The 17,106-nt window shown below is 39.7% G+C and overlaps 1 protein-coding gene across 1 annotated transcript in view; it reads left to right on the top strand.

Moving 5' to 3' along the window:
- The first annotated feature begins 51 nt into the window (after positions 1 to 51).
- PPP1CB (protein phosphatase 1 catalytic subunit beta) overlaps positions 52 to 17,106 on the top strand; it is a 28,781-nt gene continuing 11,726 nt past the window's right edge. The window contains exons 1-4 of the mRNA XM_041413503.1: positions 52 to 345; positions 12,559 to 12,690; positions 16,017 to 16,247; positions 16,592 to 16,696. Coding sequence (XP_041269437.1) covers positions 294 to 345; positions 12,559 to 12,690; positions 16,017 to 16,247; positions 16,592 to 16,696 — 520 coding nt within the window. The 5' untranslated portion in view covers positions 52 to 293. The remainder of the gene's footprint in view (positions 346 to 12,558; positions 12,691 to 16,016; positions 16,248 to 16,591; positions 16,697 to 17,106) is intronic.

Below are 17,106 nucleotides of genomic sequence, written 5' to 3'. Positions count from 1 at the left end.
GCCGAGCCCGCCGCGCCTGCGCGCTGCCGGGGCGCGGAGCGGCCGCGGCGGGCGAGGCGGCACATGCGCCCTGGCGGCTCCTGAGGAGGGGAGGAGGCGCGGGGAGGAGCGGTGGCCGCGTTCTCCCATTTAGCTGCGAGGGAGCGGGAGAAGCCGGGCGGCCGCCGGGGACCGCCGGAGGGGGGTGGGGGGAGCCACTGTCGCTGCGGCCGCCGCTCCCTGCTCCTCCTCCTCCGTGGAGCGCCCTCCACCCCGCCCTCTCCCCGCCCGGGACCGAGTCTGGTGGCCACAAAATGGCGGACGGGGAGCTGAACGTGGACAGCCTCATCACCCGGCTGCTGGAAGGTGAGCGGGGCGCCGCGGGGAGCCAGAGGGCACGGCCGCCGCTCCCTGCGGGAAGAGCCGGGGCTGCCGGCGCGGTGCGGGGCGAGCGGGGGCAGCGCCTTCCCTGCGCTGCCGGCCCGGGGTGGCGGCCGGGAGCGGGCTCGGCTCGTCCCGCCGGTGCCCCGAGCTCCGGCCCTGCAGCCCCACGGAGGGAGGAGGGGCTGCTGTGCGCGGGGAGTGCCCGCCCTGTCTGGCTGCCTTCCTATTTAATAGAAAAAAAAAAACCCAAAAAAACAACAACTCGTTTTCCATCTTCCCTTCTTCACCCCGCTGCAGCTGCCTGGCTGAGGGGCGAGCTGGGGGCGCCTCGCTGGCTGAGCTCTTTTCCTCGCTAGCGGGGCGGCGTTTTCCCTCCCGCCCCTCCGGTCGGGTTGTAGTCGCAGTCCTCCGTGTGTAAAATTACGTCTGCGGGCCGCGTTAGGTGCGGGGTGCTGTGTACGTGAGGGTCGGTGGGAGCAGAGGGGTTTAGCGCGCTGACATTCCTCAGCCTGCCTACGGGGCACTCTCCAGAAGTGGCTCTCAGGGGTGGCTGATGAAGGCTGTGCAGGGTTTTCTGTGTATTAAATAGTGATTTTGCCCTTTAAAGTAAGCTCACTTATTGCTGCTTTTGGAGAAGCTGAGGAATTATTGCTAGCATTTTCTTTTTATTTAAGTTATGTCGTGAATGTTTAGTCTTCTTAGGCCTCTTCTTCCATTAATCTTTCATTCCACATTCAACAAATACCTGGTATGCTGGAGATGAGATGAGAGTACTTGCAGGGGTATGCACCGTTCATTTCCTTGGTTGCTGTACTCCTTAGATAGTTGGATCATATTGCAGAAGGCTTATAGAAGGGAATTTATGGAGCATGTATAGTTTGGGAGCTGAAACAAGTTTTGTAAGGCTGAGTTTTGTTTAGTCGAGTTTCTACAAAGCACGGGGTTTAGGGCTTTAAGGACTTCTTAGTAGCTGCTATGTCATATTTTTTGATGTGAAAACGTAAAGCAGCAAAAGCAGTATTTAAAAACACATAAAGGCTTTGAACAGTTGTGCTTATATTTGTGATTTAAGGTGTGCAGCGTAGTATGGTATGAAGAAACAAGTATCAGTTGAAGTTTCTCTTAGATCGTTAATGCAGATAAAACTCTTTCTGGATGTTGAAACACAGATTAATAGTTAGGTTTTTAAGACAAACTAAAAAACAGCTGAGTAAATGTTGACATTTTAGGGCAGATTTTTGGGGGAGACCTTATATTTATGGTTTTGGGGTTTTTGAGAAACTTCAAGTAATATATTTGAGAGATACTTGTTCCACAGTAGTGTAGTAATTTAAATATAGAGTGCTTTATGAGGAGGGGATTCTGCAGTGTTTGGGTGTGTAACTAGTGGGATCATTCTGTTCCTTCTTAACTATTGCTCTGCTTTTTTTTTTTTTTTTTCTGAAGATTTTAAAATATGTCTTCCATACAGTTTACATACACCATAAATACTTGTGTTGCAACTTCATAGCTTTTTGGGTTATGGTTCTTACCTTGTGTTTCAGCAGCCCTACCCCATGCTTTTATCTTCCATAGTACTTTAACCTTTAGGGGTATATGTATGTACAACTTCTGAACTAAGCTTTGCTTGTAATTTTTCTTTTCTGTTTCTGAGTCTGTTTTTAACTCTGGGTAGAGATTATGAAGACTTTCGAGGGGAATGGGGTGCTTTCTTTCTGCTTGTCATCTGCTAGCATTAGAGGAGTGCCTTGTACAACATCTTGTGTCTGAAACATAATAGGTAATTCTTACAGGTTTTGTTTGGAAAAAATGACAGCAGTTTAAAGGAATGCCTTGTGTGTCAATTATTTTTGCTCTCTTTCTAACATCGTTTATTTGTTGCACTGCTAGCATGTAGCATTTTAACCTGTTGTTCAAATAGCATTGTTCCACAGTGAAGGTTGGGAGTTTTTTTGTTTGGTTGGTTGGGTTTTTTGTTCAATTGGCAGCTCGCATTCTGGAGCTCATGCTGTTGCTTAGCTGACCTGTTCTGGTAAAGTGAGTATGAATCCCTCCCCACGCTGGTTGCACAGAAAAATTTCTGTTGACTCTTTATCTCCAGTTAAATTGTTCAAAGCCAGTTGTTTGGCTCCATTACTCACACTTCAACTTTGACTTAGAAGGATAATCTAACATGGCTTTTGTGGTGTAAGTGTAAGCAAAGTGAAATAATAAAAAGACAATTTCCTTAAATGTTGTCATGCAGTATATATTTAGTCTTTTTGGTTGCTTTGGCTTTAAGTTTGAATAACAAGCTACAGTTGTCTCTCAGTGGCTACATGTAATTTTTCAGGGGCAGCATATCAAAAGCCACAGCAGTAGGAAACTTCACTGCTGTCACTGGGTTGCTGGGAGGTGACCCCTGTTTCTAGGCTGTGATATTAACTGTCAGGAGTTCTTGCTCCTACTTTAATTAGGTTACTCTAACTGTTTCTATCCTTCTGGGTTATATGACACATTAACTTGCCTTTTGATTGGAATTACCTACTTAGATTGGCTTACTTTCTTTGTGTTTAATTGTGATTTTGGTTTCTTCTTGAGACATCAATATGAAGTGGCTTACAGCTGGGCTGCTTGGGAGAATTCAAGAACATCTTCCCAGTCCTCAAGGAGTGTGTCCACATGCTTATCTCGAATGTGTACTTACTTACTTTGTAGATCTTTTGAGTGCTGAAAGCCAAATCTATTAACTCTTGAGTTGAGTTTAGCGAGAGTTTTCATAGACTCACCTATTAATGAATGTTAATAGTCTTCTATGACATCAGCTTTTAATTTCCATGTTCTTTTGCATACACCAAGTTCTCCTCTATTCACTGGTTGAGTGGTGAATTTAGGAATGGCAAGATCTCATTTTGAATTGACTTTCTCTTGCAGTGTGTCTCGGACTTGGCCATTAGTTAGTGATATCTTATAAATTACTACTGTTTGGAAATGGTAGGAAGGTAAAAACTCAAGTGTGTACATGAAGTCTGAACATAGCAGTGTTTTCTTTTATCTCTGTCTACCAAGTACCATCTGCCAGATTTAAATTATCCTTCCTGTTGCTTTACTAGAAGAATGAGGGAGATGCTGGTGCTCTGACATGTGTGCCTCACTATCTTGGAGACACTTAGAGTTTTACTGTCTGTCATGAGGGAATCTGCAAAGATTTGCAGGTCATTTAAATACAGAATTCCACAGGTTTGCTAGAAGACTCTTAGAGTGGTATGTGACCATGAAAATGAAAAAGCCAAATTCATTGAAAGAGTGTTTCCTTCTTGTGCTGGTATGCAGAATCACAGATCAGGCTTAGCTGTGTACATGAAGATAGTGGTTTTATTTTTGCTTCAGTGTTTGTACTTATTACATGTTATTTTTTTTTCCTTCCTACTATCCCAGCTATGCCATCTGGTGGATATTTTTTTTTCCCAGTCTGTTCTAGCTGTGGACAGCACAGGAATATGCACACATGATACTGCCATGAGCACATCAGATGTTGAATACAGAATGTTGAATACCGTGGTTTAGGTTGGAAGGAGCTTGTAAAGGTCATCTAGTACAGCCCCTCTCCAGTGGAGGGACAGCTTCATCTAGATCAGGTTGCTCAGAGCCCTGTCCAGCGTGATCTTGAATGTTTCCAGGAATGAAGCATCTACCACCTCTCTGGGCAACCTGTTCAGTGTTCCATCACTGTCACTGTAAAAGAATTTCATCCATATATCTAGACTTAACCTACTTTTTAAAAAAAATATTTAGTATAAATCCATTCCCCTTGTCTCATTGCAACAAGCCCTATTAAAAAGTCTGTCCCCATCTTTCTTATAATCCCTCTTTAAGTAATGGAAGGCTGTGATCCAGGTGTCTCCTTGAATCCTACTCCCCATTGTGAACAGAGAAGTTTTTCCTCAATGTAGTTTTTTTCTCTTGGGCTCTGCAGCTGAAATTGCTGCTTGTGTTTTGCCTCATCTAGGAATACCATGTGTCCCTATCTGGGAAAATGTCCTGAAATTTGTAACAATACTGAGCTAAATGGGTGCACCAGGTCAACATTTAAGCCAGATTCTCAGCTAATTCAAATTTAGTGATGCCTGTAAAAGGTTGCCCCTGTATCAAAGCAAAGATACTGGAGTAGGTGTAACCTTGACTTGTAAAGAGTGCTGTGAATGGTGTTAAGTAAGATTTCCATATTGCTGCCAGGGTGTTGGGCTTCCTGTTTCTGTGTTGTCTGTTAAGATTTCTGGATATAAGGCATCCCAGCTGGAATGAATCTCTGTTCTTTTAAATGTATAGGTGTTTCTTAGTAGACACTAGGGAGTTTACCATATGGAAGAGAGAATGTACTTAGGGAAACCAGACGCAGTAACCTTAGGTACAAGTTGGGTTTCTGTAAAGGGGCTTGATTTATGTTGCTGTACAAACAAATTTGCCTTGTCTGGGCAAGACACATTACTTGCCTAAATCTAGCTGTCCTAATTAAAATTAACAATTTGAATTAGTCTGTCTGAACTTAACGTGGATCTTTTCTAAATAAATTTATTTTTGGTGAAGCTGAAGGCTACTAGTTCTGGTAGTATCAATGCACCAAGGAGGCTGGGCAATATCCAAGAAGAGACTTACTTGTTGGACTACCAGTAGGTGTAGGGAATGGTTGTTGCTTCAGTTCAGCTAAAAAGGTGATTTTTTTTTTTTTGTTGCCTTAATAGAGCTGATTGCATGGTATTCTTACCATGTGATGTCTTCTAAGAAAGCTGCAAGCTTCATTTTCTTATTATTTGGGGGGGGTCTTATCGATTGTGATAAACATAGAAATTGGAATATTACTCAACTTTTTAATTTCAAGTTGGATTTTAAATTCTTATGAAATAATTGAGATTTTTTCCTTATTACTTTAAAATTGTATAGAGCATACTGGTCAATGGACTATGGTCAATAACATTTCTTATTTTGTTACTGTCTTAACTAATTAATATATTCAGCCAACCTGATGGTGTGGTATTATGATATGGTAGTAGTAGTAGTGCTTGCAGTTCTAGGCTCTGTAACTGATGCTGAAAAAGAGAGGCAGTTGTAGAGGAATAAAGTAGACCTTAATGATCTGTTGCAAAACAATATAAACAAATTGTGGAAATGAATCCTGAATAAACAAGAGTTATTACCTGGCTTGGTATGAAATCACTGGATAATTTGCTACTGGAAAAACAAACAAGAATAACTGTAAAAGGACTTGCTTGCAAAAGACTTTTTAAAAAATAGTCTTTGAAAAGAGGAATAGGCAGTTTTGGTATGTTTCTAGGAGGGTAGAGAGGAGGGATAGAAAATGAAGTTTGTTTCTAGGTTTGTACAACAGTGCAGATATCAGCCACTTCATCTTAGCTTTATAAGTGCATGAGGAATGGAATGGTTGGCTTGAAAAGCTGCGCTGAAGGCCAAGACCCAGCAGCAGGCAGTGTGCTGGGGTTCTTTGTTCTGTCTGCTGTTTGGCCACTCGAAGGCTCCACAATTCAGGAATTGTTTCATTTAGATGCTCTGCAGCACAGGTTTTACTTGAGTCATTCCGTGTCTTTCTCACCGCTCAGCTAAATCATAGTAGAAAAAGAGAGAAATGCTGTTCTTATATAAGATAACTGCAACTGTAAAATCTTAAAATTTCTCTTAAATGCTCATTAGTTACCACCAAAGGTAGGAATGTAACTTTTTTTTAGAAAGGAAGAAACTCGCACTGCTAAACCCTAGACTGTGGTGAAGGCAGCGTGCTATATTCGCCTGTTGCTCACTGAGGTCAGATGCACTACTCAGTGAAGGGACTCTGTAGGAGAATCCACTCTTAACTACAGCCTGAGGTGCCTCTAAAGGTATTGGGTATCTGGTTTATAATTTGAAACATTGGTTAAGCACCAGTGACATGGATGTGCAGAAATTACTCCCAGCTTCTTGTATCATAACTTCAGTAACTTCTTTCCTTGGTACTTCTCAGTAGTTACTTCATAACTTCTGTAATTTACCTCCACCTTCCCTGAGTTTTAGGAATTTTATTAGCACTGCTTTAGGGGAGAACAAAGTCATCCTTTGAGAAATAAGCTGAAATTCTTTGTTTAATGAAATTTTTATGCTAGGTTAGGTTTCCAAGTAGACTAGGACAGGAATTACTATCACAACCTTTGGTTTTGCTGGTTGCTTGAATTTTGGGTTCAAGTGTACTTAAGCAAACAGTAAATGTAGAACATGTGATCATGTCCTTCAGCACTGAATTCAGCAATTCTTGGAACGATGTATGATACAGAATGACTGAGACATCAGTTAGTTTATGGCACTTCTGTTTAAGGAAGCAGGTGGTCCATGAAAAGCTAAAGGAATGGGTGAAGGTTGCATGTTTTCATGGGCTTACTGGAGCATCCCATGAAGCAATTTTATATAGTTGTTTCTGAGTCATTTCAAAGCCTCTTCTCCACGACTATTAATTTTGCTAGATAGTATCTAAAGAATGTAAATTCAAGTTTGGGTAGAACAGCACCACTTCATTGTTAGGGTTTTTTTTTCCCATTAAAGGCTTAGGCAGTCTCTTACTCTTCAGTGAACTTGTGCTTGATATTAAGTAAGCCTGCTGAAATGAGTTCACAAGCAATCACTGTTCTTCAGCAAAATACTTTATATCAAGGTCATCTAGTGAAGGCAATTTTAGAAAGACTTTAAGGTTACTTGGATGTAAAAGCACAGTTTTTCAAGAAAAAAAGCTTCCCAGAAGACTGATTATTCTATTTTTAGTGAGAAATTTGGGTGATGTACCCTAGGAAAGGTACAGGGTTGCTAGGTATGCTGCAGAAGAGCTGTATGTTCAGCAATATGTTCTTGCTGAATGGAGCAAAGTTCTAAAGGGCTCATTTATTTTATTGTTGTCCACCAGTGTAACTTGTGAATGAGAGCTATTCTAAGCTTAGTTCTGTCACAGCAGTTCTGAAAATTTAAAACTTGTGTTGCTGGCTTAACTCTCTGTTTTGCTGTAGTGTAGGGAGTGGCTGCTTCTGGATGGCAGCTGAACAAGTTAAATAACAGAAGATATTCTGAGGGAGTAGAAGTTTTGCTTTTAAAATTGAGAGTTGCTTTTAAAATCCAGCATAGGATTATTGACTTAAACTCATGAAAGTATGTAATTTGGATTTAAAAAATACTGAGGGCAGATAACTTCAGAATAGATTTCCAAAATCAGTGTGACGACTGCTTGTTTTTTTTCCCAAGTCGTAGGTAATGCCGCCTTAAGCTTTAAAATCTGTTCTGCTCCTACTATTGACAGGCTGTTCTACATTTGCCAAATACTCCAAAGTACTTTTAAGTACCAAAAAAAAAAAAAATTAAATGTCAGAGTTGTTAATCACCAATGATTAAACATCCCACGGAATGTGAGGGGAGTGTAAGCTCAAGGGAATTACTTGTGTGCAGTTTGTAAAATTGCATGCTTGCTATCTTGTGTTGTAGTTTGGGGATTTTTTTTTAGATCTGCTCTGGCAAAATTGACTTCTAAAGCCATAATTTCAGACATAAGCTTGGCTGGAGCTACCGTGGAAAGAAGCAGAACCAGCTCCTTACTCTTTCACTAGCCCTGTCTCAAGTTTGCAGAGAATATATTCTTCACCTTGGGGAGCTATTTATATTACATTTTTGATTTGTTGTATCTTTGTTCTAGGAAGAAAATATCAGTTCACTACAGTTTACTGTGTGGTTGCTGTGTGGCCACATAAGTGCATGCCTGCAAAAAAAGTAGAGTGAATGGAAAGGAGACTGCTTATTAGCAATAATGCTGACCCAATTTTTTATGATACTAGGGAGAAGTCTCTGGGTTTTGATGTTATGATAAAACTGTGAGTTACACCCAGTAAACTGGACACTGACATCTTGGAAAGCAACACCAGGTAACTGCTTAGGGTAGCTGTGCATACCATAGCTGACTTAGTCATTGAAGAAACTGTTAGTGATGGCACAAAATGAGCAGCTTAGTTGCTTGGAGAGAGGCACACCAGAAGCAGTGTGACAGAACAGGTTAAATAAATTTTTTTCCATTTCATGAAAGGCTATGGAAAAAAACTATGCAAGTGGAATTTGGAACAGCCAATTCTTGACCCACTTTCCTTTTCCTTGCCAGTATTGTGTTACATAATCTACTACACTCTGGCATAAGTTCAGGGATTAAAAAAAATTACTATTTTTTGCTGAAGTTTTTCTTACCTGCCACTGTGCAGCTCATGTCTTGGATTGTTAATTAATGTTACTGAACTTCTTAAGGTTGTTTACCAATGTTTGTGTAGATGCAGAGATTATTCTAATATTAATTAGAGTAGCTTTTAGGTAACTGTAGGATCTGTTCTGCTAAAATAAGTCTCAGTGTTCACAGCATATATTTGCTTTTATTCCTTTTTTATCCCATGCCATGTCACTCTGCTTGAAGCTCACTGGAGGAACGGGTTGTTCTCTCAGAGCACTATGCATGTGAGTTTGTGTATTTACAACAGGAAGTGCTGTCCCTATCAAAAGGCTAATTTATGTAAATCAAAGCTTGTTTACAGCATTTTAGATTAAAGAGAATTAATTTACCTTTAATGTTGATATATTTCTGCCCTGGGTAACTGACAGCTGTTAAAAATGATGGTTTCCCCAATGCTGTTAAAGGCTCTTTTAGCTACAGATTTTGCAGTGTGTGAAGCTGTGACTTGAGTGGTTAGCTGTAGTAATTCGTAAGTGAATCTGAAAACCATCTCTTATGCTCTCGATCTGCTTCTTAGAACCTCCCCTTCAATCTGTTCTTGGGGATTTGGCTTTTGAAAAACTAAATGCAGTGTTGTTTACAATCCATACAAAGCTCAGCTGAGTCAAGGGAACTTGAACAAAATTCTAGTTGTAATGTAAGCTGCTGAAATAAGTGCTTAGCCTTACTTGTGTACTTGTACCACAGCTGTGGCACATGTGTTCTGGATGACTACTTGGCAAACCTTTCAGTGTCTTTGTGAATCCAGCAAAGTGCTGAGCCTTTCAGGATCACAGGAGCCTCTCATTTCTCAATATGTAGTACCCTTGTTGCTGATCTGGCAGCTGTGGGAGAAAACTGCTTTTATCCTTACTAGTATTGAATATTATTCCTCATGAAACTCCAGGTTTTGTATTACTTCAAACTTAACTGAACCTACGTGGAGCTGCAGACTGTTTGGGTGGAAGGTGCCTTTGCAAAGTACAGTGGCTCAGATCTTCCATCCTTCCCAAAGGATGGAAGTGACTGATCATCACATGCATGCTGTCTCCTCTTGTGCGTGATAGACCTGTCAGAGTTGTGGAAGTGTCTCCTAACCTGGAAAATCTGGAGTGAGATAATAAGTTGCTTAGTTGATTTGTCTGTTAAGGACTTGCAGCATTTGCGGTTCTACTGTTAGAAGTAAAGAAATACCATCGAGGCACTGACTGGCAGTTAATGATGAAGTCAGGGACTGCATGTTCTGTGTTTTGCTTCTCATGAAAAAATCCAGCACTGCTCAAAGCATCAATCCTATAAAGCAAATGTTCCAAGTTTAAACCTCTTTGTGTGACTTTTGAAGGGAGCTAAAGACTAGTGTTGCAAGAAAAACCGATTGGGTGGAAGTTATTTAAAGTGTTATGGATGCCCTACTTGAACTGTTATCTCAGTTTTGGTCTCAGTGCTTGGTCTGGTGCTTCTTCTGGGAACATTAATGTGGTATATACTGGGCTTTCCTGGGTTTGAGTTCCAAAACTAGAGTGGATGTAAGTGTGCAGTTCTACTTCTTGGTCTTGATCTGTATGAAATGGCATCATTCTGGTACTGCAAAACATCATGAAAGTTAAATACAGAATAGAATGTCATTTCTTATGGTTAAAAGAATGCACTGTATGTAGTGGGAAGACATGACTGGAAAGCTGGTTGTGGTGCGTGGTGCTTTGGTGTGACTTCGTTGCAAGCTATGGGTCTAAAATAGATCAATTGTTTAATTAAAATTATAGCCATTGTAATTTAAAGACTCTGCTTTTGTGTGATGGCAGTTTATTGTGCCTAGCAGAAGGAGTCCCAGGTGTCTAAAGGGAATAGTTATAAACTATTGGAACACAAGAATTTGAAATTAAGATTATCAGAACGTTTTGGTACCCCACAAAGTGGATAGTCAAAGCAAAAGTGCAAAGCTGTCAAGCCTGAGTTTGTTTCTTTGTTTGTTTCTGGGTTTTTTGCTAATAATGGGGCTGAAGATCTATCTGTAAGAACATTGCTCATTTGTTTAAAATGTGATGAGGCCTGTAGGCATATATTGTTTCCAAGTCACATTGATTGTTTGTGATGTCTGCCTTTGTATTCTTCTAATACGTAAACGAACATCTTAATGCATGAGGAATAATAACACAAAAAGTGTTGCTAAAATGCTTTGTCAAGTGTAGTTGAAATCTTAATTAGCAAGAGGAATGTGACTTACCATGTCATAAATATCACCTGGCAGTGATTCACTGGGTGTCAGTAAAAGAAGTCCTGTATGACACAGCCTTTTTCTTGTGAGGTTCTAATGAGCTAAGTATTTCCAATATTTCCTCAACTTCAGATGTATTATTCCTCCTGCTCTTTTGGCACTCAAACTAGCTGTCCCAGGATCTAATTTTGCATCTCTGCCCTGTTTTTGAAAACCGTTCTTCAGTTCTGCCTTTTCAGGTATTCCTGTGACTGCTTCCTAATCTCTCTTTACCAAGTGTCTGGTGTTTATTAAAAATAAATACACAGTGTTGGCATGGTCAGATGTGCAGTTACACTGGGACGAGTATGCAGTGATAACCAGAGCAGAGTATTTTGAGTTTAACACTTTGAACTGTCGTACTAGGTGACCTAGGACAAACTGTTTTCCCTCATATCCTTCCTTCTCCATTGCACAATGTAGATAATGCTAGATGGAATTATACTGACCTCCTCTGTGTAGTAGGTTTTCTAGGAACTAAGAAGAAATACAAGGAAAAGGGAGGTTATGTTAATGGAAAAAAAAATTTACAAGCTTACTCTTCTGTTTTGAAGAGGGAAAGCAGGTGACGTAGGAATTTGCTATGTGTGAGCTACTTTTTGCTCTTCTGTTCACAAATTTTTTAGACTAACTGAAATTGCAGCTAAATTTTTTATGAAGTGAAGTCTTATTATACATGAATTTGAAAACATTTGAATTTGAGCTGCAAAAGTTGAGTATTCCCTTCCCTTGAAGGTGCTGCTGTGGTTTAATGCTGAATGTTACTTTCATCTAAAACAGATGGCAGGGCAGGATGTTTGCCTGTTGTAGACACTGATAGATCCTGGCTTATTCATTTGAACTCTGAAGTTTGGTTTATGCTGAGATGCAAGACTGAACTGGATTGGCCAAAGTGACAACACAATTGTTCTATTTTGTTGCCTCGTTAAAGACACACTACAGCCTCTGACAGAACTCTTATAGATACTTGTAGAAAGAAGCAGCTGCAATAAACTTGCCAGAGGATATTGGTTGGAGTGCAATGACATGCAAATGCTTTTGATATTAGGCTAAATATAGGTCTGAGTGCCTGACTTACAGGTTTTGTGAATTCAATTTCATTTCTAGTTAGAATGTTCTTGGCTGTAAAGGTTTCAGTAATTTAAGGGTCTTTGTATATGGAAGTTTCATCAAACTTGCGTAGCTTTTTTTAGTGTGATGTTCCTAATATGGCATTTTCAGTTCCAATAAACATAATAACATGTATGATTTTTTTTCTTTGTGTTTAACTAGTGCTGTTGAACTTAACAGTCCTGAAGAAGTTTACCTTGTGCTAATGTGGAAGTGTTTTCAGATTTTCTGTTCTCAAGATTTTTCTTGTCTTTTATGAATACTCTAGCATAAAGGAATTGTTAAACACTTTTTTAAATTGCCATTTATTGAGATATGGACAAAAGCAGAGCTTAAATTGTTCTCTTCTGAGACCTGATTCAACAGGAATGCATACAGATCTTTAAGCACAGATTACCACAGTATCAGAGATTAATTTTACAATTCATTGGACAGCATAATTCCAAAGTATTTGGTACATAAGTAGAATGTGATGCTGGCTTTTTGTCAAATATAGGTTTTAAATACAGATCCTCTGCATTTAGCTATTGCTGTATATCTGTGTGGTAGTTACCTTCAACTGTTAAATATCTCATTTCAGTACGAGGATGTCGTCCCGGGAAGATTGTTCAGATGACCGAAGCAGAAGTTCGGGGCTTGTGCATAAAATCACGGGAAATATTTCTTAGCCAGCCTATTCTTCTGGAACTAGAGGCACCTCTGAAAATTTGTGGTATGTAAGCTTGATATATGCGTGTTTTATGTAGGTGTTTCAATCTAGTTCTGTGCTAGGGGATTGGAAGAATACTGAGTCAGGCAAATGAGGTTGAGTTGGGATTGGAGGGAGGTCTTCAAAATCTTGAATGTAGTTATCAGTTTTGATTGGATTTTGATTGGATAAGTAGCACTTGGTACATTGCTGATGCTCCTCACGCTATTTTGGAGCAAGTTTCCTTGGCAATAAGGGCTGCTTGTGCCCTCATCTAGTGCAAATTTTGCAGCCTGTTCCTTTCCTGCACAGAGATGGTGCTCTTCTGATCACTATTTCAGAAAGCAGTCAGCTGCTTTTAAAAGACCCACATGTTGCATGTTGCAGTTGGTCACTTCAAAGCATAAATGAAACAAAGACCTCGTGGAATGAAACACTTGAAAAATTGAAGGCATTGTTAGTTTTTCAGTTGAGAAATAAAACTGGATGCAGACTTAAGTTAGGCTTAGTTACCATGTAACAAATTCCTTGAGCTTTACAGCATGTTTTAACGAACATCAGTATTACTGTGAAACACAAATAAAACATGTGTGTTTTTACCTCACTAAGCATTTATAAGATGCTAGACTTTTTCCAAACTACACTGTAACTACAAGGTTGTAAAAAAATGTTTTATAAGTTTTGTAAATATTGGATTGTAATGATCCTTCAACTTGCTTATTAACAATAGACAATGCCTTTGAAGGCATAAAATTCCTTGAATTAGATTAGTTGAAGTGTCATAATTTTAAAGGGGAAACAATCTTTGTATTCATTACTACCTACATCCTCAAACATAGATTAGCTTCTTCCTGGCAGATGCAATGTCTGCAATGTTTCTTACATTGAGAGGATATTACCAATTAAAAAAAACCAAAATAAAACAGCCAAACCCACAAACCAACCACTAATGGGCAAAGTAATTTTTAAATGACAATTGCTTGGTAGGGTGGGGAGGAAAAACCAGCCCAGCTTGCCTCATGACATAAAGTTGAAGATAAAATGCAACTTTATCACAATGTGGTTTCTTTAGACTTTTCATTGTAGTGTAGTCTTATTGTATTCCTAGATGAAGAAAACATGGAAACTTGGATAGATTATACATACGTCAAGGTCTGACAGGAATAATGGGCCTACTTCAAAGCGAGGTCTTTCTCATCTGTCCAGATCGAGGCAGTTGAATGGACTGTTAGGTGTGCAGTAGTAGGTGCAGCTAATGCACAGCTAAATAAGGCATTTGTTATCTTAAATCGAGTTCCAAACACAGTGAAAGTACCAGGAAGTGTCAGGTGCATCTGAATTTAATATTGGAACAATTGTCAAAGCTGCATTTAGATAAAAGTGAAAGAAAGATGATTGCTTCACCAAAAGCAAAATATGCAGCTGGTATTGCTTTGAACTATTACTTTTGTGTGTTCAGGCAATACCTGAGGAACCATAATAGGATTGTCTTGTCTTACAATCAAGTCAGTTCAAAATAAGCTCTACATCTCAAATGGCTGTATTTTAATGTAAGATGAAAGGTGCTCTTATGTAAATGTCCATTTTAAATAGATGTGGTTTTTAATGCAAGTCTTTATATCTGGTAAACTTCAACTTGTGCTCAGATGAAGCTGTATTTTAAAATGCTAAGTGCCCTGAATGGAATGGTAAATGCCTTGGTACCTTTGTAAAATCGTTTCTGTAAAATGTTTTTACCCATTAAGTGCATTTGTCCCTCTGTGTACATGTGTAACTGAAAGTAGTTGTAGACAACATAATAATATTTTCTGTGATGTGTTTACTTGGTAGTTCAATCTGTTAGTGCTGAAGTGTGGGGATTTGATAACAGTAGTTATCAAATCCCCAGATTTGGAGTAGTAGACTCAGCACAGAAACAAGCTGTTGAGGACTCCTCTGCTTCTTCAGGTTGTGACCTGGAGACTTCTAAGTATCAATTAGAATACAAATCATTCTTGTTGCAACATGTGCGAAAGAGATTTTAGCCAGTGGAGCTTCAGATTGTGACTGAAGTTGGGTAGTAGATACCGATCCACCTCTACTAGAAGAAAACTGGAAAAGTGATTCTTCTCCCCAAGTGAGAAATAGTTATGGGAGAATGCTGCCTAAAGGAGGAAGTATTGCATTTTTCATGGAAAGCTTAAAGGAATATAATACAGCATGTACTCTTCTTACCGCTGTGTTCTTTAAGAGTTGAACCAGAGAGCATACAGGTTTGGGAACCTTTTTTCAGATGAAAAAAGTTATGTGAGTTGATCTTTTTTCTCTTCTGAGGCTGTAGTAGCTTGTGCTCTAGTGGAGAATAACTCCAGTTATTTTGCTAGCAAACTCAGGATCTTGTCACTGAACAAGCACCTTTAGTGAAAATACGTTTATGTGATGCTTAGTGTACCGGACCAGGAGGTACTGAATCTAAATAGCAAACAGCTTGTACTGAAGGCTTTTGGCATATCTGTTTTGCATCCAGTCACTCTGGTAATAAGTTTTCCAGTCAGCTGGAGTACATTGCATGTATGCTGGAAGTTACTGTAGAGCAGCTTTGGCATCTTCACCCGTGTGGACAGCTCAGAGATAGTTTAGCTTTGGCTGCTCTGATGTGATACACTGTGGTGGTGTAAATGCCTCACAGAGCTGTTCTGTGGAAAGCCTAGTTTTAAAGCTGGCAATGTGAAGAGTAACATGACAGGTATTTTTCCTAACTGCAAGTTGCAGGGTTGAGTATCTTGTAAGGGATGGAGTCTTTGAGCCTCTGTCTTGCTTGTTACATGCATCAAAGGAGAAGTCAGTCTAAATGCTGGGGGATGGGATTCTTAGTACAGCAGTGTTGTGGAAATTGACCTTTGAAGTAAGTGTACTTTGCCAGCACAGTGTTGAGTTTCTCTCCAGTCTGAATTCTTCACTGATCTGTTTTTGCAGTAGATAATGTGACTTTTTTGAGGTACATTTGCTTCCTGGTCATATACCTGTTCAGTTAGAGGTTTTCTTTCTGATTTTGTTTCAATTTAAGTGAATTAAAGCTTGGTTAGAAAGCTTATGCTTTGTTGTGAAGATTTTTCTAGCTTTTGGGTTTCAGATTGGCTTCATACCTAACATAGCAATTCTGCAGATATGGTGAGTTATTTATATCCTGTGAGTACTTCAGCTTTAATATTAGCATGGTTCTTACCTTCGTAATGCATATTGCCAGTTTTTAAAGGTAATATTAATGCCTTTTTTAATATCACTGAATCAAAACTAATTAGCTGGCTTAAGTTCTTGACTTGTGTAAGTCTTTATGTTGTACTAATCCTTGGTAAACTCTTTTTTTTAAGGTGATATCCATGGTCAGTATACAGACTTGCTTCGATTATTTGAATATGGAGGATTCCCACCAGAAGCGAATTATCTTTTCCTTGGAGATTATGTAGACAGAGGCAAACAGTCTCTGGAAACAATTTGCCTATTACTGGCATATAAAATCAAGTACCCGGAAAACTTCTTTCTCCTAAGAGGAAATCATGAGTGTGCTAGCATCAATCGAATCTATGGATTTTATGATGAATGTAAGCAAATTCTAGTACTTTTGGAAGACTACAACAGACTAATACTGTGTTTTGGAAACACTTGTAGTAGCAACTCTTGTAATGCAAGGGTTTCAATATTGTTTGAACCTGCTTTGAAACTTTCTAAGTTCCAAGCCAAGGTTAAAGTCACTCTGGTGTGTTACTATTTTTTTCTTCTGCTGTCCTTGAAATGCTGTTGTAAGAGATTGAAGCATAAGTGTGCTCACAGAAGTAAAACCCTATGAAGACAGTTTGCGAACATTTTTGCTTAGGCTCTGGTATGTATTACAGGTTGTCTTTAAAAACCCGCTTCCTCTTCCTAATATCACGTGCTGTTTTTGTAGGCAAGCGGAGATTTAACATTAAGCTGTGGAAGACCTTCACAGACTGCTTTAACTGTCTGCCTATTGCAGCCATTGTGGATGAGAAGATCTTCTGTTGTCATGGAGGTAAGCTGATGGCTACTTTTAAAGGCTGTATCTAGACTGATTTTGGGTTCTGCTATACCAGAATGAGTGTGGCTGTGTGTACCTGATACTTAGCTGGAGATATTTAACCTTGTGTTGTCTATAAAGGTCATGATTTTCTGTGCAGTGGTCAGTAGACTGTCATTCTTACCTGATACACTTGGCCTTCTTGTGCCTGAGAGGGAAGTGTGTCTGTAAGTATTCCCATCAGTGTATCCCTCTCTGAAGGTTACTTAATGCTAGAATTATTGCCTACTTTGCCACATTACACATTATATCAGTGCAGCCTTCGCTAAGGGTGGCATCCCTAGCTGTGAAGAGCGGCTTTCGCAAGTAACCTTGGCTCTGTGCTCTCGGCCTCTTTAACTGTTTCACAGCACTTTGGTGGGCTG

This window comes from Onychostruthus taczanowskii, unplaced genomic scaffold, assembly GCF_017590055.1.
Source record: "Onychostruthus taczanowskii isolate IOZ18803 unplaced genomic scaffold, ASM1759005v1 scaffold42, whole genome shotgun sequence".
In the NCBI taxonomy this organism is placed as follows: Eukaryota; Metazoa; Chordata; class Aves; order Passeriformes; family Passeridae; genus Onychostruthus; species Onychostruthus taczanowskii.
The sequence above is the reverse complement of the archived record's forward strand: the minus strand, read 5'-3'. Positions and strand labels throughout refer to the sequence as shown.